The sequence below is a fragment of the Juglans regia genome, chromosome 12 (genome assembly GCF_001411555.2).
Source record: "Juglans regia cultivar Chandler chromosome 12, Walnut 2.0, whole genome shotgun sequence".
Classification (NCBI taxonomy): Eukaryota; Viridiplantae; Streptophyta; class Magnoliopsida; order Fagales; family Juglandaceae; genus Juglans; species Juglans regia.
In genome coordinates this window covers 17563736-17590239 of record NC_049912.1, presented here as the reverse complement: position 1 = coordinate 17590239, position 26504 = coordinate 17563736, and the positions used below count along the sequence as shown (strand labels likewise).

Below are 26504 nucleotides of genomic sequence, written 5' to 3'. Positions count from 1 at the left end.
AGTGGAGTATCATGCAATCATTTGTAGGCGTTTTTTCTCCACTCAAATCTTTTCGATAAATTGTGCGTTTGTTATAAATGACCTAGATTTGTTCAATCCACAAGGCATGAATTAAAATTTCGTTACTTTTTCAAGAGGTCCTAACTTTCACATCATTTCCAAGAAATTGAAACCACGAATACAAGCCCACCCATAAAATTTTTTTTTTTTTTTTCCAATCACCATTGTTTTTATAAAAATATGCTTTAAAATTTTGTGACAAATACATATAAAGAACGATTTCCTAAATTCTTCCATACCTGAGCGACCTTGAGAAGAAGCGAAACTCACAAGGGATTGGCAAAGTAGTAAAATGCATTGGGGCCGTGGGTTGTGAACAAAGCAAGGGAGAAAGGGAGGGCCTCGGGCTGCTAGACTGGCGATGGCGTCGAGGTGTGGGTGGTGGCGAACGGTACCCCTAGCAGCGGCGATATAGAGAGAGAGAGAGAGAGAGAGAGAGAGAGAGAGAGAGAGAGGTGAGGCCAGAAAGAGATCGGCGTGGGGATTGGGGGAGAGGGAGGGGGTGGCAGTCGAGGTGAGTTGGTGGTGGCGTGGTGGGGTCGTTGGCTACGAGCTGTGCGTGGCGGAGGCTTGAGGGAGAAGAGGGATTAGGGACAGAGATGGGGGGGAGGGGGGAGCGGCTAGAGGAAAACGAATGAGGGAAAAACGTAACGCACGAGTTTTAAATTTTATTATCTTTTTTAGGCGCTTTTCATTTGCCGCGAATAAGCATTACGTGACTGAATATACTTTTATGGCGACAATGTTCGCCGCAAATGGTATATATTACAACAATTTTCCTATTTGACGAAAATAAATTTGAAAAAAATTTTTGCAACTAATTTTGTAAAAAAATTGCCGCAAAAAATAAGACTAAATTCATTTTTTAAATTTGTGTTGCAATTCAGCAACGACTTGGAAATCGCCACTAGTAAGGTCTATTTGCGATGATTTTTGTTACAACGATTTTAAAATCGTTGGAAAATACTTGATTACTTGTATTGATAAAACAAATTGTGCCCGTTTTGGCCAATTTTTCCCAAAATGGAAATAACCGAATAATAATTTTTTGGCCCAAATTACTGCTTAGAAACCTCAAGGCATCAAGAAGCAAAATGGTGAGTCTCCACTTCAATGATCAAATCACTCACCTTGAAACATCGAATGGTTGGATGACCCCAATCACCTGGTTATTACGGTATTCTTCTCTATGACCAGTCAACTCTGTGGACGTGTTCTTTAATCCTTAAAATATGTTGCGTGCTATACAAGAAAATGATAAGATTATTATCCTTCTACTACTTATTTACTATTCTTTTTATATTTAATTTTTTATTTTACTTAATGGTTAAAAAAGTAACTATTAGTAATATTATATATATTTTTTTAATTTTTTTTAATAATTAAGAATGTTAAAAAAATACTTAAAAGAAAATGATAAAAAAATAAATACACTATAAATAGTAAAAAGATAGTAAAAGGGTGATAACCCTATCACTATCATGCTATATATATCTGACAAACTGAGCCCTTTCGTCTTTTTGTAAAATATTCGTCAAGTCAATTGTAAAATGATTGTCCGAAATGGATACTATTTTTGTTGTGTTACTTACTACACTGACTGCTTGGTCTTGTTGATTACGAAATGAAATAGAGAAGCATCTTTACTGATCATTTATGAAAGCTGATCAATCTTACAGATTAGACTGGTGATTTGGGTATGAAATTGCATCCAAGGAGAGCCCCTTTTAAATGTTTGGGTTTCTGTTGAGACAACTGTCCAATTCCATTTAAAAGGGCATTTAGCCTTTGTTAACTAAGTGCATCTAGGTAGGATGAGTAAACAGAATCCGTCCTCAGTAATCTCAATGAAATATTGAGACATTCTATGTAGCTGCCATGCAAGTTAGATTATGATTTGATTTGGTCAAGCACTTGGTTAAAGCAGGACGATGTGTTTCCAAAAGATATTTCTGTTCCTACCTCCTTTCCTTAAAAAACAAATACCAAAGCAAGTACTTTTAGGGCCGGATACAGAGGTTACCTCATCTCATCTCATCTAAAATATAATTTTAACTAATAATCTCACTACTATTCACAAACTATTTTAACTCATCTCATCTCACTATCCAAACCGGTCAGTTTCTTTTTTCTTTTTTTTTCCTATTCCAAAATTTGTATAACATTTTCAAGAGAGAGAAAAGTTAACTAATTCCTATAATCAGCTACTTAAATCATCTCAGAAACAGCTAAAAAATAAGAGTTCTTGCTACTTGTAATTGGATTATTATACATGCTTCATAATACTACAAAAGATTGGAAAGAATATAGAAGCCAAGCTCAAGTTCAGTTGAAATTGCAGGAAAAGCAATGATGTATTGAATACCTACACATCGACTATGCCAAAACTGATCAGTACCAAGTATTCCCTCACCCGAGCATTCCCTATGATAAAAGAGTTATCGGGAGATATCATGAATTACAAATACAGGCACATAATTATGTCGCCAGAATCGATACATACCTGGACTCAAGGTAGTTTTCAATCAGTACAAATCCAACTGTTAGCACTGTCTCCCCCCACTTGAAGACGCTCTTAGGAAGAATAAAGGATTCAAATTGCTGTACAACAGGAGAAACAACGTTGAAATCAAGCGTTCGCATTGCTCATGCATTCAACTGTTCCATTGCCAAGGTCACCAACCAATCAAAGCTGGTAGTTCCTAGTTTTCAAAGTTTGGACATGACAGGCTCACATGGAAGTCTCCCACTACCTCTTTTTTAGTCTCAGTGAGGATTTGACTTCTCTTTGTGCTGATGTTGGGGACCAAAACAGTCATCTACATGTATATATGGCCTTCTTACTTTACTGGTCGCACACCAATGGTTCCTACACGAAACCTATACTGTGGCTGAGACTCTTCTTCATCGTCATCTTCTTCTTCACTAGAATCATCTTCAACTCTGTCCCATCTTGCATAGTCTAGAGTTGAGTGTCCCTTTGGTTTTGGAATTGTTTGCCATCCTTTAGAATCTTGTTCAAATGGTTCCTTGTTGCTCTCCACTTCAGGTGCAATAGAGACAGCAGCACAAGAGATCTTTTTAGGCTCAGATTTATCTCTTTCTTGTTCATATGATTCCTTAGACCTCTGTGTCTCAGGCACTTTAACTTCAGCACAAATGATGGTCTCTTTAAGCTCAGTTTTCTGAGCTGTTCCTACTGTAACTATTGCATTTTCTTCTTCTTTGTATTGTTCGTCTTCTTCATTGCCATTTGGTTCTGCTTCATCTTTGTATTCTTCCTCTTCTTCTAGCTCTGCTTCAGATTCAGCTATTGGAGCAAGTGACTTTCCTTAAGCGGGAAAAAAATCTTATTAATTGATGAGAGGCAAAACAAGTTAATCCTACAATCTGGAATGCAGATCGATAATAATTAAGCCAGTTGAGCAAGTTACAATTTTTAAATAACCTGAAAATATAATTATAGAAACCTAGAAGCTGGATGTTTGGAAAAACAGATCTATATTGGACTCATAATATGTTGCACTATAACAGCAAGACTAGGGTAGTGAAGAAGGATATGTTAACTGGGGGGAGACATATAATATGATCACAAATTATTAGAATGATGGAAAAGAATGCTTGTGGTCGAGCCCAATTGGTTGATGAGGATAAATAAAACCAGCCCCAATTCAACTGGGACAAATAGTCGAGTTTATATTTTGCATTCCAAAGGGATGTTTCTCCATGTGAAGAGTCAATCATCAATATCCATCACAACACAGGTTACCCGCTAAACTAAATGTTGAATCTTTAACAGGCTCTTAGTTTCAAATAAGGAACTGCATAAGCTATAGCAGTCATAGGTAACTGCCATAATGCAGCAAACCAGACGACCATTTGACATGTTGACCCAAGGAGATAACTGACCTAGATTAAAAAACAAAGAATAGCAACCATAAAACAACATTCCATGTCATCATGGATAAGGAAAATATATACTGTTACGGTTGATTGGCATTGCATGTGTAAAGGGAGTGGGGAGTCCGTGGATCACTTTTTACTTCATTGCAAGACGGTAGGGGTGGCAATATGTGACACGACCCATTAACCCAATACGAACACGACACGATAAAAGCGGATTAGAGTTTAACCTTAACGGGTTCGGATCAAAACGGGTTGACCTGTTATGACACGATTACTTAACGGGTCACTAACGGGTCAACTCGTTATGACCCGTTATAACCCGTTATGACCCATAAAGAAAATTAAATTTACCTTTATATCCTTAGACTTAAAGGGTAAGGAAGATGCTCCACTTTCTTCTTCAAGTTCTAAATTTGTTTAGATTTGTATTTTAAATTTTTTATTATATTTGGGATTGTAACATTAATATATTAACATTATATGTTTTGTTTATTATATTTGATAATGAATATTATTATAAATTGTGTGGATCATATTTGTTTGGATTGTAATTTTAGACTTGTAGTTAGTTTTTTATTTTTTATAGATATTATTTATATTTAAATATTTATATAAAATCAATCAAGTCAAACGGGTCATGTCGTGTCATATCGTATCTATTCAACCCATTAACGTGGGTTGAAACGGAACGGGTCGTGTCGTGTCATATCGTGTCAATTTATTTATTATTCATTAACGGGTCATAACGGGTCGTGTCGTGTCAACCCGTTATCTTACCGTGTCGTGTTCGGGTTTGAAATTTTGACACGAAATTCTTAACGGGTCGTGTTCGTGTTGACCCGTTAAGTGTAATGTATATGCCTTGACACGACACGAACACGACCCGTTAACATGATATGACACCCCTACAAGACGGTAGTGTCTTATGGAGTCAATTTCTCAACGAGTTGGTTTGGCCTGAGTCATGCCCAAAAGGAAGAGGTGGTAGTCCACAAATTGCAGCAGTGTGGAAAATGTTTCTTATTTGCATCATATGGCGGGTATAAATAAATTATAGCAGTTTTGAGGACTGTGAACTGACAATGGAGAAGCTCATGACTCTCTTTTTCAATACTCTCATACTTTAGAAAGCTTCTATAGACTTCAATGGGCTTAATTTCCATGATTCTCTCATATCTTTTCCATATGCAGTTAATAAAAATAATGAAAAGAAAATGAGCAACATCCTAATACAAGGACAGCATATTATAAAGCTCTTGATAAAATCCACCAAACTACCATGGTCTTGCATAGGCCACATGTTATTCTTTCCATCATGATTAAATATGAAATGAACCCTTCAACTAATAACAAATCATACAAAGTGCTGGAAACCTTAATCAAAAGAAATGATGAAAGTATACCAATTGTGTCCTCAAACGAGCTTGAAGGTTTTGATAAACTTCTGATGATGGATTCAAATCCAAAAGCCTGTTGACATCAAAAAGCGCCGACTGATACTCCTTAAGGGTGACAAGTGTCTGGGCCCGCAGCATTAGTGCTCCACTGTGCTTGTGATCAAGCTCAAGCACTGAGGTACATTCTTCTGCTGCCTAAGATGTCATATCAACAATTAAAAATCACTAATAACACTTGATAAAAAAAATCATGTAGCATGACTAGAGAGAGTTTTGATGACATAATGAAAGAAGGGGAAATCTGACCCTAATTATTATCAAGCTCAAGCACTGATCTAACTTGTTAATAGGGGTTTCCTTGATTACCCATTCAGATTTCGGACAAAACCAATCAACCAAATTTAAGAACCAAACTTTGCAGATAAAGGAGTAACTATGTATTATCCCATTGCCCTTCTTAGTCAGGCAATCTCCTATGTATACTCCCAGTGTAGTTGGGTTGCACCCCTAACACTCTTTAGTTGGGTTGCACCCCAGTGTATACTCCTAGTGTAGTTGGGTTGCACCCCTAGGGGTTGACTCAAGAGGTAAAGGCCTTGGGCTTGGGGGTATGCTCCCCCCAAGTGCAAACAATCTCTAGAGGCCATCAGACTGGGGGATTTTCCCATTGAATTACCTTAGGCGTACTTGCGGGAAATTCCTTGCCAAGGGCCTATGCACCCTCGAGATTAGTCAGGACACTGTTCCTGGACACCCGGTGCCAATAAAAAAAAAATGGTTATTTAATGATTGGGGGGCACACAGCGTATGTGTTTGAGACAATTGGAAATTTAAGTGTTCTCCACTCTTCCCAGAAAAAAAAATACGAATGTAGATAAGGACGGCAGCAAGAGGTAATGAGTGAGAAACATAGTCCATGTAACTCTACACTCTCAAATGTGTGTGCATTGTAAGGTCACACACAAACATATCATTTTCTAACAAAATAATTTCAAACAAAGAGGGTATATCCAAACTGCGATTCCATTCCAATTAAAGTAGTGCCTTCATCATAACAAAGTGCTCATATTCTACCCATCACTATCATTGACGTCTAGCCTATCCATCATCTTCCATCATCCATCCCAAGTGTTCTAGACTTTAAGAAGACAGCAGAACATTGCTCATGTTAGTCATATTTGAGCTAATGACCATACTACCTAAGGGCTCACCCTTTTTGGAAGATTTGCTCTTTTTGTGACAATTTTTTCCCAGTTTATCACTCTCAGTTGCACTTACCCTTCAAAAGTTTATTTCATAAATTTATTACTTCTGCCATATAAAATTAGACCAGTTTCTCACAATCTCATTGAATACCTTCTTTCACCAGACTGGTATTTCATACACACTGAAGTTAAAATGACTGGTAGCAAATTTTACTCACTCCTCCCGACTAGAATATGGTATTATCTCTTTCCTGAACTCATATAGCATAAATGCAGGAAAAAAAGGATATCAACGGACAAGCAAGAATGAGGTGGAAACAACACTATCAATGATCACAGAATAAAGGCATGGCTGGATTGCACAAGATTTAATATTACATGCAAACAAGAGCATGCAGCAGCATTTATCTAAGAGGTTTGGATTCAAAACTCACCTCAACCCACCTCAACTCATCTCATCTCATCATTACAACTTTTTCAAATTTACACACAAAATATAATAAACAATTCAACTTTTTCAAATCCCAAAATAACTTTCCCAAATTCCCATACAAAATATAATAAATAATTCAACTTTTATTCTACTATTCACAAACCATCTCAACTCATCTCTGAATCCAAACATCTCCTTAAAACTCTTTATTCACTTCCTAGTCATGAATATCCTAAATGCACCTTCAAATCCAAAGGCCTTAAAAATAGTGACAAGTACCTGACGGCTGACAGATAAAATGCAAACTCTCATTCCTGTGTTGACTTGAATCATTGGCTATGCCTTTTGCATTTTTTATTCATCAAAGTTTCTTTTGCTTATCAAAAGAAATATTGCTTTGATTGTTTGATTTCACCTATGGGTGGCTCATGATGTCGATTTATAATAATGGCACACAAAAATAATGCATGCAAGGGTGGAGACGGCTTTATGATCGCACATAAAAAAAAAAAAAAAAAAATACAAGAACTAAATTATAAAAATTTTTGTTGCCTGATTGGTTGTCCATTAAATCACGATTGGCCTCTTTTATAATTTATCCAAATTTAGTAAACAAATCTAATCATTTATTGCAATTCAAAAAACTTGATCACAGATTACTCTTGAACTCCTCATCCTAGCTTTAGATTTTTGTGCACCGAACGCATAAAAAACACGAATAGGGTAAATTTGAACTCCAATTCCTTTTCAGTCAAAAGCTTCGGTTTGAAATGAATCAAAAAGTCTCTTTTTTCCTACCCCGCTTCTTATTCAATGCGAAGCAAATTCATATTATATTTTAATAAAGTTAGCCCCTTCCTTATCTATGCACACACAACGAGATATTTATCTATAAGATTGGAAAAAATAAGTCAAATACGTAATTCCTGGAAAAAAAAATCAGAATATGGAAAACATTTCGACACAGGTAATGAAAAAGAACCTTTTTGAAATCGTGAAGTTTGAGAAAGCAGGCGGCCCGGTTGCTATGGAGAGCAATCATTTGAGGCTTGGTTTTAGCCATCTCCAGGGCCTCCGTGTAAAACCCTAGCGCCTCCGAGTACCGTCCGTCCCGGTACATCTGGTGCGCCCGCTCGATCGTGTTCAACGCTGCCGACGCCATGACAATGGATGCACAAGAATCAATCTCAACCGTCCGACATATACATTCATATATATAATATAAACTTGGGATCTTTCCAATATTTCGGGTCTTTTGAGCTGTGGATGAGCTTCTGAATCTGAGCTGCTTGTCTTAAGAAAGTTGAAGGCAAATTTGAAAATTTGAGGGTAAATCCTGGGAGATTCCCTCGCGTATTTTTGTCTTTTTCAATAATTAATAGATTAATAATAAGTGAGCCAATTAAATTATCTCATACTTTTTTTTTTATAAAGAAATATTATATTATCTCAAATAAAATGAGAAAATTTCTATCCAACATAGTAGTGCGTGCTTCCTATCTTTCCACTTGCGGTGACTTTGAGAGTCCCCGCTCCAATATGACATCATTAACATGACAAACACATCCTGTCATTGCTGCACAGCAACGGGAGAACTCTCTCCTTTCACTACCGCACGTGAATGAAAAAACCCCTTTCACCATCATGGCATCATGGGCCATGGCTTTTGACACACTCTAGTGCTACACTAAGGAGACGTTTAGATTCGAAAATAATTTGAGATGATTTAAAATGAATTGAAATGTATTATAAATAGTAATGAGATGAGTTATGAATAGTAATGAGATTTGTGAGTTAAAGTTGCTGAATAGTAATGAATAGTAGTGAGATGAGTTGAGATGAGTTGCGAATCTAAACGTCTCCTAAAGTTTGCTTTCTTTAGCTCATTATTTTTTTTTAATCAAAAATATCTCTTTTATTAATGTATTAAAAAAAGAATAATATTATATACTATATTATCATTCTATTTTAATCATATTAAATAATATGTGACTCACTCGTTACCATTAGATGATAAATAAATATATAATAAATAATCATTTAATGATAATAAATATGTCACATGTTACTTAGTGTGATGAAAGTGAGATGATGGTATAGTGTATAGAATTTTCCTTAAAAGAAATCAATCATTATAGTATCTTTCCTTTCGTATATCACTAAGTATTTCTATAGGGCATTCCTCTATCCACACCCTTTTATCAGTATACTTAAAAAATAGTTTTGACAGTTTATGAGCAATAATATTTGCTTTCCTATACACGAATCTAACTCTCCAATTTTGATTACTCCTTATTAATATTCTCATATCTTCAACAATAGTTCCATAGTCTGCCCATATCTCTTTCATTCCACTTGCAACCTTAACTACAACATGTGAATCACCTTCCAATATTACATTTGAAAATCCCAATTCAACACACAAAGTAGCAGCCCTTCTTAAAGCTAAAGCTTCAGCCATGCTTGGTTTCTGCACAAAATTCACAATAGAGCAAAGGCAAACCAGAACCTCACCACATGAATCATGGATGACAACACCTAAACCCACTCTTTTCAGATATATCTCCACTGCTGCATCCCAGTTAATTTTTATGGCAATACCAACTGGCTTTTCCCATCTGATTTCACCTCTGCCTTGATTCCCCATCTGCAATAGTTTCTATTGCAGATCTTGAGCTATATTGAATTCATTCAAATCTACCTTTGCAACTTTAAGGACAGCTTTTGGCGCAGCAAACTTGCTCTCAAACAATACAACATTCCTTCTAAGCCAAATTTTTCTCAGAATAGTAGCTACTACCTCCACTTCATCACTTCCCAACTACTCATTGATGTGCTTCCATAAGTCAATGAAACAAATCTCATTGCTATTCCATTTTTGGACCGGGCTTTCAACCTCTGCCCATACATCCAAGGCTGTTGGACAGCTCCAGAGGGCATGCATTGTTGTTTCTATCTTTATCTCACAGATGGGACACATACTTGACTTCAGAACTTGTTTCTTGACCAGGTTCTCTCTTGTTGGAAGCAAGTTATGGCAGACCTTCCATAGAAAGTGCTTCACTTTTCCTTGAACATTAAGCCTCCATATCGAGTTCCATTCGAATTGATCATCTCTTTCCTTAGATGCTTCCCCTAACTTCCGTCTCTTTCTCCTATGCTCCAAGTGATAAGCATTTTTAACTGTAAACATATCATCCTTTGCACAACCCCACACCATTTTATCATTGACCCCCCATCTACTAATTTGAATGCTACATATCAGACCCACTTCCTCTTCTGAAAAAATTTTACATAGCATGTCTCTCCTCCAAGTGCCATATGCACTATTCATAAGTTGCTCAACATTTGCATCACTAGGCAAGACACTTACAGGGGATTGTACACGATTATGTATTTGATGTGGAAGCCATTTATCCATCCAAACCTGCACTTTCTTCCCATCACCCACCCTCCATGCCAAACCCTTTTTCACAAGATCTAAGGCTGAACACAAACTTCTCCACAAGTAAGAAGAGTTTTGACCCAATTTTGCCTCTAACATTCCTCCATTTTTTAAATACTTTTATTTAAGGATACAAGCCACCAAAGAAGAATGTTTGTTTATCATCCTTCATCACTGCTTAGCCAACATGGTTGTGTTAAAACACTCAAGATCCCAAAACCCAAACCCTTCATTGCCTTTACCTTCACTTATTCTGCACTAGCTCCTCCATTGTATTCTATTGTCATTTTGCTTATGGCCCCACCAGAATCTGGCCATGAGAGAAGTTATTTCATCACACAATTTTCGTGGGAGTCTAAAAGCATTCATTGCAAATGTGGGAACTGCCTAAACTATAGCTTTAAGAAGGACCTATTTACCAGCTTGTGACAAAAAAGTATTTTTTCAATTGCTTATCTTTCCCCACACCCTCTCTTTCAAACTTCTAAATGTATCATACTTGGCTTTACCCACCATAGTCGGTAGACAAAGGTATTTGTCAAAGTTACCACAAACTGATACTCCAACCTTATTACCAATCTGCCTTCTTGTAACCATGTTTGTATTGGAACTAAAAAGCATGTTAGAACTTAAAAGCACGTTGGTTTTCTGCTAGTTTAAGCTTTGACCCAAGGCTTCCTCATATATTCTGAGTACCCCTTGTATATGCTGCCATTCTACCAGCTTTGCCCAAAAAAATGAGACAGTCGTCTGCAAAGAGCAGATGACTAATCCTTGTTCCCCCTCTAGCAGCAGCAACACCTCTTATAGCCCCTCTCCTTTCATCAGAATTAACAAGTGAAGACAAGCCCTCAGTGCATAGGATAAACAGGTAAGGGGAGATAAGATCTCTTTGCCTTAACCCTCTTTCATGTTTGATAATGTTTCCAAATTCACCATTTACAAGGACTGAATAGGATACAGTAATAACACATTTCATAATCAAAGAGACTCATTTTTCTCCAAATCCCATCCTTCTCAACACAGCCTCTAGATACCTTCATTCAATCCTATCATATGTCTTTGACATGTCTAATTCAAGGGTTATACTCCCCACTTTCCTTTTTTGTCTAGTTTTCATCATGTGGAGAGTTTCATAAGCTGCCATGACATTTCAGTGATGAGCCTTCCAGAAATAAATGCACTCTGATTCTAGGAAATAATGGCTGGCAGTATCTTCTTCAATCTGTTGGCCAAGACCTTAGAGATAAGTTTGTAGAGCACATTACATAGACTTATGCGTCTGAATTCATTAGCAGCAGCAGGGTTAGTAACTTTAGGGATAAGTGCTATGTAAGTTCTATTAACACTTGACTCCAATTCACCATCACCATTTAAAAATTTCAGAATTGCATTTGCCACTTCCTCCCCAACAACACTCCAATAAGCTTTGTAAAAACATGCTCCATACCCACCAAGCCCCGGGGACTTCAATGGTGCCATCTCCTTCAAAGCCTCTTCTACCTCAGCTTTAGTGAACACCTTTTGAAGATCATCATTCATATGGGTAGTTACTCTTACATCTATGTCTATTCTAGTACATCTGTCAATGGCCCCACTAGTAGGATTAGTAGTACTGAACAGATTAATAAAAGACTAATAGAAGACCCTCTCAATCCACTTCTATTCTATCACCTTACAACCCATTGAGTCAGATATTTCTTTAATCAATTTCTTTCTCTTCCTTTTACTAGCACATGAGTAAAAACACTTTGTGTTTTTATCACCTAGATAATACCAATTCCTCTTAGCCCTCTGCCTCCATTTAATATCATTCTATTCAAGCATAAACCCCACCTCCTCTTGCAACTGCTTAATTAACTCTATATTTTGAGGTCCCTCAGTTTTTAGTAACTCATTCAGCTATTCATTCTTCTGCTTCAAACCAGCCTCGGAATCCCTCTGTTTGTTTGAACTCCATCTCATCATCTCTCCCTTGCACAGATTCAACTTTGCCTGCACTAGCTTTAGAGAATCGTTCGCTTTCCTTCCCCCTACAATTCTCTCCCAAGCTTATTCTACCACTGGTTGCCCTTCCCCATCTAGGATCCACTTGGCCTTGAATCTAAACATTCTCTTTTTTTTTCTTCTATACTGCTAATAAGAACACATGTCTAGCAACAAAGCTTTATGATCAGACTAACTGACCTCCAATATTTCTACACTGCTATTATTAAAAGTCTCAGACCAAAAAGGTTTCGCCACTACCCTGTCGAGTCTCTCCTTTGTAAAGGCGTTGTCTGAGTGTATATTGCTCCAGGTAAACAAATTTCCCTTCCACCCCACATCATAGATATTGTTCCCATCCAAAGCCTGTCTAAAATCTTCCATTTGTTGTTCTGGTCTCAGGTTCCCTCCCCACTTCTCATGTTGAAAAGCAATCTCATTGAAATCACTCATCACAAGGCATTTCAGAGGATGGTTTCAGCATAGACAACAACAGATTCTTTTCTTTTGCAAGTTTTTGGATTGCCATAAAATCCTGTGAACAACCAGGAAACTTTTTTTTCTTCACTTCTAATAATTGCATTATCATGAAAATAGGAGTAGTTAACAATATCCACCTCTACATCATGTCTCCATAGTAAAGCCAATCCACCTTTTCTTCCTTTTGCTTCAACAACCAAACAGCCCTCCCATCCCATTTTCCTCTCAATACTCTCAAATCTCCCTTCTACAAGCTTTGTTTCAATGAGGAAAGTCACATTGGATTTCTTTTCCTTTGGCAAAGGTTTTGAACTGTCTGAAAGTTCCTAAACCCTCGGCAGTTCCAATTCAAGATTTTCATAATGCTTGGCGGGGCAAGTAACCAGCCACCCCCAATAACAAAGCAGAATTATCCCCCTCATTCATCACATTTTGTTCTGTTTTCTTCAATGCTTCCTCTCCACAGTCATTATCCACCTCATCCACCAATTTTATTTTACCTCATCTACCAACAGGAGCTTGTCTTTGGTTACCTTCATTGCGAGTCATTCTCTTCCAACGCCCTTCCCCTCCCCTCCCCTTATTCTTTGTGGAATTTGATTCAACAGCATCCACTCCTATCATTTGTTCAACCAACGTGTCAACATTCTGTTCCAACTCCACCACTGCCCCAGCCTCCCCAGCCTCCCCATTATTACTACTTTTTATGCTACTTTTCTCAAATACCTTCACAACAATCTCCTCAACCACCTTCTGAACCACCCTCATTGCCTCTATCTCACACTGATTCAACAAAGGATCTTCCCTTAACTGCCTAATCCCTTCAATAGTGAACTGATCAAAGGTCCCCTTCATTCATATCCCCACACTTCCTTGAGATCCCTCACTCCCTTCCCTCTGTGCTCCACCATGATTTTGTTTACTCTCTACGCCACCCCTTCTAGGACTTGGTCGAGCTCGAAGCCAGCTCCCATACTGATTTTTATCCCCATTTCCATCACATCCCCCTCCATCATGTTTAATTCTCCTGCATTTGAAACATAGTTTGGGGAGCTTCTCATATGTTAATGGCACCCAAATTCTGTTACTTGCCAAATTTGATGTCCTGCCCCTTGCTATAATCTTCCTCACATCCAGTTCAATTCTTACTCTCAAATCACTTCCCCAACCAATCCCTTCGTCATTAATGTCCACTTCATGGACAATGCCAATCGTTGCTCCAATTTGAAAACCAACCTCTCTAGTCATACAATCTAGAGGCAGATTGTTCAAACGCACCCAAAAACTTTCATAATTGAAGCACATTTTTTGTAGAGTCATCCCGTCAAAAACATTCAGCACAAGGAGCTGATTATCAAATAGCCACAGTTTCCCACTCATAACTTTCTCTTTATCTTTCTGGATCTCAAGCACAAACACAAACAAATTCAAACAAATTTCATGAACCATAAAGGATCCATTCAATCTCCATACCTTCTTAAAGTTCATTTTGATGACCTCTTTATTTATCCTTCTCTCAGAGATAAGCTTTCCTTCTAAACATCTATCTCCCTCCGCCAACACTCTTTCAATTTGCTCTACTCTGATTTCAATTTTGGCATTTTCATCTTCTGTTAACTTGAGTTGATTCCATCTCTCCCCCAAATCCTCCATCAATTCAATAGCTACACTCACACCGCCAACTACTTCCTCCCTCACTCAAAGAGCAGGCGAGACTATCCCACCACCCAAGCTTCCTCAAGAAGCAAGCTCAGCGGAGCCTTTTAGGGTTCGTTCTTTAGTTCATTATTGAGCTGGGGGGATAGCACCTAATTACTATGGGAAAGTCTTAAAAACAGAAATGGTGTAATGCAACGTTTTGGATTTCCTAAGGATGACTATTCATGTTTTGAGCTTGAATATAATATTTATGTATTGATATTGTTAAGGATGTGTTTCGATCGCTGTTAATGAACTCCAGTAAACTGCAATCAAAGGATAGGTGGAGCTAGGTGTGTTGAGGGACATCTCTGACATTTGAGGACAGTTCGTATCAATGTCAACAAACTTCTAGTAACCTACAATCAAAAGATAGGTGGAGCTGGGTGTGTCGAGAGACACCTCTGACTGTTGAGGACATTTCTTATCATTGCCAATGAACTCCCAGTAACCTGCAATCAATGGATAGATGGAGCTGGGTGTGTCAAGAAACACTTTCAATGCTTAAGTCAATATAGAATTTGGAGAGTATTTCAAATTTCACGGAGTTTAGGATTACCTCTTGCATATTCTTTGACCTTTAGTTATAAGGGTTGGTTATGAGACAAAAAGGCTCATCTCATGATGTGATTTCCTCTTATTATTGCTAGATTACGGATTGTTAGGACTCCCGGTCAACCGTTATATTGGAGGAAGTTAATTCTGTGGGCGAGTATCACCGGCGGATATCACGATGAGTACTCTCTGCCCTCATGTCATTGATCAATGGTTAATGATTGCTACGTTTGAATTCTATATTGGCGCGTAATGGTTGTTGGCTTCGGTTGTGGGTCGTGGGCCTCAAACCTTTGACTCATGGGCTCTCTTGGTTGTGGGCTCGGCCCACTCTTTTAGGGGGATTATTTGGCCCTCCTATTATGTTCTTATAAATATTTTGGGATTACATATATATATATATATATAAATTACTAATCTATATGTATGCATGTATCATGTATTATGGATGGAGATGGGATTAAAATTTTGGCGGGGCGCATAATTTTAGGTTGGAAGAAACTCAATTGGAATTTTGCAGGCAAGCCATTAAAGTATTGAGAACAATACAGCAATAATAAACATACCATTTATTATACTACTCTTTTTATAATTCAATTTTAATGAAAGATAGTTATGTAAAATTTCAAGTTTACATAAAAACTTTAGTATTTTTTATGAAGTCCCACTAAAGGGTCAGGAGGGTAACCCTCGTCGTTGCCCGCTCTCCTCTTCTTCTCCCCCATTGATTTCTTCTTTAATCTCAATTTTGTTTTCAGTTCACTCTCCATTTTTCCACGACTTTCTTTCTACTATTTCTTTCAAACCTAATTTCTTTTTGTTTGGTTCACACATTAAGAACTGATCCAAAAATCCAAGTTCTTCCATCCCATAAATCTCATAAAGAGCCTGAAGCGCCTTCCAAATTGTATGTTGCTATTGTGGGAGAATCCAATCGAGTAGAGCTTACCTAATCCCAATATTTGATAGTTGTATCTCTAAAGCAAGCCATAACAAAAAAATGGTAAGTGATAAGTGTGATTTTTATATGTTTTTATTACTCTTTTATTTATGAAAAGTGTCAGTTTTCCTTCAATACTATTGATTTTATTTTATTTCTACATATTTTTCTTTATTTTCTTAGATTTGAAGGAATGAGATAGCGAAAAGCGAGCATTTTGGTACAAAAGAAAAGACTACGGATTCAGACCAATGAGAGGTAATGAGATCTAAAGAGAGCCGAGTAGATTTAGGTGAGGAGATTCCATGGCAACCAGAATTGGTGACAAGAGTTAAGCGATGAACCAGAATTGGCAACAAGAGTTAAACAATGAGCGAGATATTTTACTTTTGGGGTGAGAAGACTTGGCGACAAAGTTCTGGGCGACCAGTCTAACTGACCATCTTAAAAGATCAACCTAAACGATATCATGGAAAATAACTAGCAAAAGATTTGAAAGCAGTTTTGATCAAGAAAAAAGAGAAAGAAATCATAGAAAGAATCCACAAGAAGTCCAAGTTCGGAATACATTGGGAGACAATCTAGATATGTTTGAGTGTTTCAATCATAACTTTCTACACACATATCCGATGGATACGATTCTGGATGGGCTAGAAAGCTTACTTAAAGAGCTACAATTTTATCTCTAATAACAATTTCTAAATTATGACTCCTAAAGTATATACGAGGCTACCAAAATTAGTCCTAAAAGTTAGGCAAGTTTTTAGGCGGAAATCATGAAAACATTATGGTTTCTTTTATACCCTATATAATCATATCATTAGCTATAAAATAAGGGAGGAGAGTCTGAGTTCTAGAGTCCAATATTCTAGGATTTATTCTTTAAGTCTTTCAAGCAGATGATCTGTGAAGCAAAGGCAAGAGCCGGATGCTTCATCAACCGACTCCAACAAAGAATACTAGTTTTATTCTTTTTCTTTTCAATTTCATTATGAACTAATTTTATTTTCTAGAATTTTGATGTAGTCTAGCATTGAATACATAATTTATATTCTAAATGATTTTATATTCAATATTTTCATGATTGAGTGTTTATTCCTTGTTCTTAATGCTTATGATTTTCTAGCTAATTATTGTTCGATCTATTGAATCGAAATGAGACCGAGAGGTGATTTGAGATTAGAGCTCTAGGATTAAGTACCATTAGTTGAGCGAAAGTATAGATACTTTACCGCGATTAGTGTGATTTTCAAGAAAAATTTATAAAACTTAATGAGTCTCCAATTAGTTAAATTCACATAGAGATATAAAGTTATTAATTGGATATATTTTTAGTATTATTTGAGAGAAAATATTGAAGAGTTAAGGGATTTTTATTATCAACTTGAGATAATTGGAATTCTATAACAATGAAGAATAAATTGTGTATGATTCGATAGGTGAAGTCAAATGCTCTAGATATATTCTTGTTATTTTTAAAATATTAATTTTAATGTTATTTTCTTCAGTTTAATTTAGATAATCTATTCTTAAAATTTCAATTTTCCAAATAATAATTAATTTAGTAAATCTCAATACTCAATAACATAATTAATTTATGTAGGTTCGACATCTATTTTCTTTAAAATACTTTACTACTTGTTATGATTCTGTGTACTTGTAAATATTTTTATGCAAACAATAAGCCAACAATATTTTCACACCCCTTGAAGTTCAATGATCTGAAGCTATCCTCCAATATGCATTGGTGGCAAAATTCTCTAAGGGAAAGTCTCAAATGAATGTCATCTATAATCATATTTTGACCAAATAGAATCTGACACACCTTCCAATGGCATAATGATTTAAGGCATGTCTTGGTTAAACTGCAATCGATCGAAGATTTGGCCAAAGCATGGACACAAGATACACATATCAAGGAAGGAGCTATGTTCACGCCATCCATATGGTTTTGGGAATTCACACCAAAGGAGAAATCACCTAAGGAGCCGTGTTCAGGCTATTCAAATGGTTCGATAAGGATTCACTTATGCCTTTGAATTTTTTTAACAAATCCTATTTAAAAGCTATTATGTTTCTTTTTGGAAAATTCCAAGCTCTTGATTTACTTACCCCCACACACGTCCTTCCTATGCTCGTATGTGCATAGGAATGGATCTATTAGCCCCTAGAGAAAATGTTATTTGGATAGGTAATGGTGATGAAGGGTTGTGGCAAAAAATTGAGTATGAGAGATGTCCATGCTATTGCACACACTGTAGACTCCAAGAACATGACATCATTGATTGTAGGAAATTTTCGGGAAAGGTCAACAAGCCCGAAAAGGCTGTGAATGACAATTTGGTTGTCCCTAATGCTGAGAAAAAAAATGGATCTCTAAAAGTAGAGTTGTTTGACAACAACTCAGAGGAACCCTGCACTCAATAGAACACCCCTAGTTCTTCTACAGAATTACCTCTCTTGAATAGTAAAAACCCCAACATTGAAAACCATGACAAAGCACCCATTCCTGAGAGTAATGTGGCCTTTGAAGCTACCAACAACAAAAAACATTGGTGAGGCTGTTCAAAATGATGAGCAAAGTGAGAATGCTCACAATGTCGTGGATAAAGACTCACCTCTTGCTCTTGTTACCTAGAAAATGATCCACCTCTAAAGGATGTTCCTATTTATAATTCTTTTGCAATCCCGGCTGGATTGTTTCCAAACCATCCTCTCACTATTCCTTTGAGGGTCAAGGAAAAGCTCGACAAGCAATCTCTCCTGGGAAACCATGGAGTGTGATATGTGCCTTGAGGTTCTCCAGGTGATATATTGGGCCCTTGGACCCATCATACATCTCTATCTGTGGCACTTTAAACTTAAGCGGGAGCGGCACGACCATTACTTCCGCATTGTAAGGCAAATCCATGCAGCTTAACAGCTATTCCATCGAGGAAGATCCCCTCATCTTCTTCGCCATCTTCTCGTACTTGCCGACAAGGCTATGTAGTTCATCATGCAGCTTCTTCTTTTTCACATTCTCTGCGTTCACTCCCCCATTGCTATGTGTTTCTCTTTCTCCCTATTCACTATGGCTGGGCATGGTAGCATCACTGAACTCGATATTGTAGCAATTTAGTTCCTCGTTCTCTTTCCTCGGGTTTTCTAGGGCGTCTAACGCCATCTTTAACTTTTTTTCTGTCACTACTAATCGCGTTTCTATGTCTGCAAGCATTGCGTCTAGGTCAAGAGTTGCTTAAGAACACATTACAGCCGACATGAGGGAACCATGTTGAAGTCTGATGAGAAACTGAAATCATATATCTAGATTTGAAAGTTGAAAGATTTACCCCCTGTCCTTGTCATCCTGATAGAATGAGGGACTGCATTTTGGAGCATTTGGAATCCAAATGATGATAAGGGTTTATTTTTACTTTAAAACTCAAAGATAAAATATGAATAAGTAACATTTGACGTATACCCTCGGTTAGGAAGTGACTGCTAGCTCATTTCGAAGCATTTTATGAAATTTATTAATTTACAGGCAAAAAAAAATTGAAAATTATGAGGGCATGTTTTGATATGGCTAAGGAGGCTAAGTTGTGGTGTCTAATACAAATAATAATAGAATTAAAATTATCTGTCAAACTTCCATTTCTTGACCACAAAATTATTGGGTTTTTTAGTGAAGCCTTTAAAATCTTAAAAATGCCTTAATTCTAAGTTCACTTGCTTTCTTGTTGTTATATTAACAATAATCATTAATATTAGATTCTTATTTGAATTTAATATATGTACTCTTATAATGTTAAAAGTAGTATAGATTGCATGGCCAATCTTGTACATATAATATACCCATTTCATAAGATGGTAAGACATAGATAATTTTAGTTTCTATTATAATTGGAGTCGTTTGATACGAGATATATTTTATAACAAGATTTAAAAGATACATTTTCTTATAAAAACATGTTATTTATTATTATACTTTTATAATTTTTTACATGAAAATGAATTATTATTATAAATGTAGTAGTTTAGGAGTGGCAATTTGTGTTCGCAGATCGTGTTAAATCATCGATATTTGACTATATAAGTCAACTCGAATACGACTCGTTAAGCTAAATGTATAAGACTTTCATGTCGTGTTCTTGTTAAATTCACGAGTCGTATCATATATTGCCACCTCTAGAGTCATCCAATAAAGATATATTTTATAACAATATTTAAAAGATACATTTTCTTATAAAAATATTATTTTTTATTATTTTTATCGTCCTTTTATATTTTGTGATGTGATAATGAATTATTATTGTGAAGGGAGAAAATCCCTTATATTGGGCCGAAGAATGCGCCCAGGTCACAACCCAGATATATGGTCTGGGTTGGATTGGGCCAGAGGCAAGGTCCAGCCATATCACATGGTCTGGGTCAAACAAGTAATATCTGGATCAAGGCTCGAGCAAGAGATCCAGGTCAGGCCCAGAGCAATAAGAAGGAAGGGACCCAGGACAGAAAGCGTGCCGCATTCAATGCGGCCCAGAGCAAAAAGCATGCCGCATTCAATGCGGCCCAGTACAGAAGGCACGCCACATTCAATATGACCCAAGGCCCAAGCAATGCACAGCAAGCTTGAGCCCTTCATAGCTCGGCAAGGTGATAACCCAGGAGCAACTCAGGGAATAAATAGCACAAGTATATTATCCCCTACTATGCAACACCCCACTATGGTGGGGACTTGGTCGATAACTATAAATAAAGGCCAATTCTCAGATAGTGGTGGGGCAAGTAATTGGACAATTCCTCACGAAATGAGAAAATTTGAAAATGTGTCTCTAACGGGTCAGAGAAGAGCGAGATCTCTTCCAATACTTAACCACCCAGCAGATTCTGAGAGAAGAAAACCAAGAAGCAGATCGACTAGCTAAAGCAACCTCAGGCCAAGAAGGAGTCCTACTCCCAGATCACATTGTAATTCAAATTGTTGACGTACCAGCAGTAGGGATTCAGGTGTCCACCATCGAGATCCTACAACCCCCAGAATGGGCCATGGATATTTTGGCATTTCTTCAAGAAGGAATCCTTCTGGATGATCGGGAGGAAGCCTGGAAGATTATGAACCACGCGGCTCGGTTCACTTTGGTGGAAGGAGTCATATACAAAAAAGGCTACACCGAACCTTTGCTAAGATGTATCTCCTTTGAACAAGCCTAATACGTGCTGGCAGAGATACATGAAGGAGTTTGTGGGAATCATGCTAGTGGAAGGGCATTAGCAATGCGAACTACCCGAGTAGGGTATTATTAGCCCAACTCTCATCGAGACGCCAACGAGTTCGCTCGAAAATGTCTCAAGTGCCAGGAAAACACTCCTATTCCTCATTGCCCCCCGAAAAACTCACTTCTGTCACCTCCCCATAGCCCTTTGCGTAATGGGGATTGGATCTCATTGGCCCTCTCCCTGCAACCAAAGGAGGAGTAAAGTCTGTCGTGGTAGCAGTAGACTACTTAACGAAATAGGGGGAAGCTGAAACTCTAGCAATGATTACAACTCAGACAATTACAAGTTTCCTCTGGAAATCTATAATCTGCTGCTTTGGAATCCCTCAAAGCTTCATCTCGGACAATGGGAGACAATTCGCTTGTTCCCATTATCGCGAGTGGTGCTCGAAGCTCAGAATCAAAACTAAGTACTCTTTGCCGAGACATCCCAAGCCAATGGGCAAGTAGAAGCAACCAACAAAACATTACTCAACATCCTAAAGAAGAAGCTAAGAAGCCAAAAGGGGGAATGGGCTGAAGAACTTCTGAGCACGTTGTGGGCATACCAAACATCAGTAAGAACCCCAACAAGGGAAACTCTCTTCGCCCTCGTCTATGGAACTGAAGCCAAGATACTAGTTGAAGTGGCAGTGCCCACATATCGAGTACAACATTACGATCCCGACCGAAACAACGAGAGATTGAGAGAGAACTTGGACTTCTTGGAAGAAAGACGGGAGGAAGCAGTAAGTAGAGCAACAGCCAACCAACAGAGAGTTGAACAGTATTTTAACAAACGGGTCAGGCCCCACAATTTCAAGGTGGGGACATGGTTTTGAAACAAGCAGGAGTTACTACTCAGGATGAAGGCAAACTGGGTCCTAAGTGGGAAGGTCTGTATTTGGTAACGGCAACCGGAAGACCTGGCTCTTATCGACTTAAGAACCATGAATGACACAAGTTGCCGCACCCATGAAACGTCGAGCACCTAAGGAAGTATTCTGTCTGAAAATTTCAAGCTAGGCTCAAACAATGTAAGATTATGATTAATTGAAATTTTATGAACTAATTTCGAATGTTGCATTACTATGTCTCTCATAAAACAGCTTAAATCAAACAAGCCCGATCTTTGGATCGACCACGAAGTATAAAGCACAGGAACCAAGCCATGAGTTATGACCTGCTAATAGCTATTCTCAATGCAGTCTAAATGACTTGCCGAGCTTTGTGCAATATGAAATGCGTTGGTGAGGGAGTAGGGCCCTAGGGCTCTGCCAACTTATAAATGTCAATCTACGAAGTATAAAGCACAGGAACCGAGTCATGAGCTCTGACCTACTAACAGCTATTCTCAACGTAGTCTAAATGACTTGCAGAGATTTATGCAATATAAAATGCGTTGGTGAGGGAGCAAGGCCCTCGGGCTTTGCCAACCTATAAGTGCCAATTCACGAAGTATAAAGCACAAGAACCGAGCCATGAACTCTGGCCTGCTAACAGTTATTCTAAACGCAATCTAAATGACTTGCCAAGTTTCGTGCAATATAAAATGTGTTGGTGAGGGAGCAAGGCCCTCAGGCTCTGCCAACCTATAAATGTCAATCCACGAATTATATAGTACAGGAACCGAGCCATGAGCTCTGACCTGTTAACAGCTATTCTTAACGTAGTCTAAATGACTTGCCGAGCTTCGTGCAATATGAAATGTGTTGGTGAGGGATCAGAGTCATCGGGCTCTGCCAACCTATAAGTGTCAATCCACGAAGTATAAAGCACAGGAATCGAGCAATGAGCTCTGACCTGTTAACAGCTATTCTCAATGCAGTCTAAATGACTTGCCAAGTTTCGTGCAATATGAAATGCGTTGGTGAGGGAACAGGACCATCGGGCTTTGCCAACTTATAGGTACCAATCCACAAAGTATAAAGCACAGGAACCGAGTCATGAGCTCTGACTTGTTAACAACTATTCTCAATGCAGTCTAAATGACTTGCCGAGTTTCGTGCAATATGAAATGCGTTGGTGAGGGAGCAGGGCCCTCGGGCTCTGCCAACTTATAAGTGTCAATCCATGAAGTATAAAGCATAGGAACCGAGCCATGAGTTTTGACCTGCTAACAGTTATTCTCAAAGCAGTCTAAATGACTTGTCAAGTTTTGTGCAATATGAAATGCGTTGGTGAGGGAGCAGGGTCTTCGGGCTTTGCCAACCTATAAGTGTCAATCCACGAAATATAAAGCACATGAATCGAGTGATGAGCTCGGACCTACTAACAACTATTCTCAACGCTGTCTAAATGACTTGCCAAGCTTCATGCAATATGAAATGTGTTGGTGAGGGAGTAGGGTCATCGGGCTCTGCCAACCTATAAGTGCCAATTTACGAAGTATAAAGTACAAGAACCGAGCCATGAGTTCTGACTTGCTAACAGTTATTCTCAACGCAATCTAAATGACTTGCCGAACTTTATGCAATATGAAATGCGTTGGTGAGGGAGCAGGGCCCTCGGGCTCTGCTAACCTATAAGTGCCAATCCACGAAATATAAAGTACAAGAACCGAGCCATGAGCTCTGACCTGCTAACAGTTATTTTCAATGCAATTTAAATGACATGCCAAGTTTTGTGCAAGGATGCAAAAACAAACGGACAGGTATACAAAAATATTTTATGTACAAAGCAAGCCTTCATAGGATACAAGCTCGGTCGCCCAATTGAACGAAGCAAGAATTAAAGGAAAAATAGCGGCTCGGAAAACCTTCATGCTAATGGATCTTTCACAGCTTGGATTAAAAAAAATCAACATACAAAAGCGAAATAAAAACAAAGAGTCATGCAAACATCTATATAAAAGCATCGTAGTCCTTTTATTTCCCAAACAGGGTTACAAACAGGGGTGCAAAAAGGGAATTCGGTGGCACCCCACCCAGGTTCTCTGAAGGGCAAACTGGGATTCAGGGTTGAGCAAGGGCAGCATCCTAGGGAACAGAGGGTCAGTAGGGAGGCAAGAGGAATCAACTCCGAACATTTGTTTGCCCCTTGAACTGTCTGGCTGCCGCACCACCACATTGATCGAGCACCGTACAGAACTCGTAGGCAGTGAGTTTCGATACAACACTTACGGAGGATGATCCCCGTAAGTAAGGGGGTAAGAACAAGCAAGGCGCCATAAGCTAAAGGGTAAGGACAAGAGATATGGGAAGTTTGTTTCTTATTCGATATTCGAACCACTGTAACCAGCGACAACCTGAGCACCAAAGGAGAAGGCATCGCCCCTCGTAAAACACGAGAGGAAAGGAGAAAGCCATAGGAGATCGCCAAGTTTGGGAGAAAGAAAAAAGATACGGGGTAGGGTGAGTTCCCTAGGAAATGGGAAGAGCCCCTTTTATAGGTGAGAGCGACGTTTGACGTCCCTAGGGTACCGTAACTGCTAGGACCTCCCTGGGCAACCATATGTCCCTAAAGCCTCTCGGGTTACCCACGCTTTCCCATGACGCCCTTGAGATTCCAAAAAAAAAAAGGAGAACCGCCAATAGCGCATTACACGGAGTTCAGGGAGCAGTTAATAAGGAGATTAAATGCAAAAACCACCAATAACGCATTACACAAAGTCCGTGGAGCAGTTAATGAAAAGATTAGATATGAGAAGCCCAACCGGCGCATTACACGGAGTTCGTGGAGCAGTTAATAAGAAGGTTAAATGCAAAAACTCAACTGATGTAATGCACAAAGTTCGCGGAAAAGTTAAAAAAAAAAGGCATGACTGCACTAACAGGGCTGGAACAACATTCAAAGCAAATAGGGAATGGAGAGATGTTAATAATAGTAGTTTCAGGATAAGCATAGAATCAACAGTAGATTAAGACGTCCACGTGCATAAAAGTGGTGACGCACGGTGAGACATTGTATATAAAGAGGTTTTTACGTGGTAAAACACCTGAGCATGGGTTCTATAGTAAAGGACTATAGAATACAATGGACAAAAAAGGAGAAAAAATCAAAAGGTTCGAATCAGCCGAACCCAGACAAACTAGAGGTATATTATTTTTTGTGAAGTTATCAAAATTATATAAAAAAACCCAATGCAGGCCTAAAATCAACGAAGGTAGCACACAAACTATTAGTATACCTCCATACAAATATGAAGACTCGACAAGGATCAAGATCGGTGCGAAGAGTCGCCACTCGGCGAGCACCCCTACAGGAGTACCTGCTCGGTACCTAGCAAAGATTGTTGTGCGGTAAACACCTGAACATAGGCTCGGCAAGTAAAGAACTACAGAATACAACAGGCAAAAAAGGAGGAAAAGTCAAAAGCTTCAAATCAGCAGAACCCAGACAAACCAGAGGTATATTATTTTGTGTGAAGTCATCAAAATTATATCAAAAACCCAATGCAGGCCTGAAGACTTGACAAGTATCAAGATTGGTGCGAAGAACCGCCACTTGGCGATCACCCTTACAAGGGTACCTGCTTTGTACCCATCTATACGAAAGGGTCTCACTCGCCACTCTGTTAGTGTTGAATCTCCACTAGCAATGAATGGAGTTAAATAGTTCAAGTAAAGGCGCCATTTCCATTGCTATCGTCAAATTATAAAAAAAAAAAAAGGGCAAATACACGCGAGCGATATAAAGGGAAGCTGAGAGCTAAGAAGGAGCATCACGGAAGGCTAAAGGCATGTCCTTTACTCCCCACATCAGCATTTTCTTATAGGCATACATGTTCGGCGAGATCTCTCGAAGATCCAGAGTACGAAGATCGGTCTCAGGCTAAAATAGCATTTCGTGAAAACGCTTAAGACCTTCCTTATACCCGTTGATCCAGGCTCTATTGCGAAAGGCGAAAGCCTTTCTTAGTTGGGACTCCAGTTGGTCTGCACGGTCTTGAGTTGCCTCTAGAGAAGACTCCATGCGGGAAACTGAGGCCTGAGCTAAAGCCTTTGTTACATCTCCTCGTCTGGCTATTCCCAAGTACTTATGAAAAATGAGACATCGAAGCTGGGTTCTCATTCACCAACGTTTCGATGGTTTCGTCACTTTGCCTCAGCGCTTCCTGAGCGAACTCTAGCTTGCGCTTCAGCTCGGCCGCACGTTCCTCTTATTTGCCAATGCTTCAGCGATTTCTTCATTCTACCTCAGCGCTTCCATAGCAAACT

The 26504-nt window shown here is 38.5% G+C and overlaps 3 protein-coding genes across 3 annotated transcripts; all 3 read right to left on the bottom strand.

Moving 5' to 3' along the window:
* Positions 1-2363: 2363 nt before the first annotated feature.
* LOC108999512 (sperm-associated antigen 1A-like) lies at positions 2364-8305 on the bottom strand. Its single transcript, XM_035683580.1, has 3 exons — positions 7984-8305; positions 5370-5558; positions 2364-3386 (listed from the first exon to the last, which is right to left on the bottom strand). The coding sequence occupies exons 1-3, from the start codon at positions 8161-8163 to the stop codon at positions 2901-2903; spliced, it is 855 nt and encodes a 284-aa protein (XP_035539473.1). The 5' UTR covers positions 8164-8305; the 3' UTR covers positions 2364-2900.
* Positions 8306-9126: 821 nt separating this feature from the next.
* Positions 9127-10221, bottom strand: LOC118344035. The gene is made up of 3 exons (XM_035683773.1): positions 9910-10221; positions 9703-9822; positions 9127-9648 (listed from the first exon to the last, which is right to left on the bottom strand). The coding sequence occupies exons 1-3, from the start codon at positions 10219-10221 to the stop codon at positions 9127-9129; spliced, it is 954 nt and encodes a 317-aa protein (XP_035539666.1).
* Positions 10222-13767: 3546 nt separating this feature from the next.
* LOC118344034 lies at positions 13768-14565 on the bottom strand. The gene has a single exon (XM_035683772.1). The coding sequence runs from the start codon at positions 14563-14565 to the stop codon at positions 13768-13770; it is 798 nt and encodes a 265-aa protein (XP_035539665.1).
* Positions 14566-26504: the final 11939 nt, after the last annotated feature.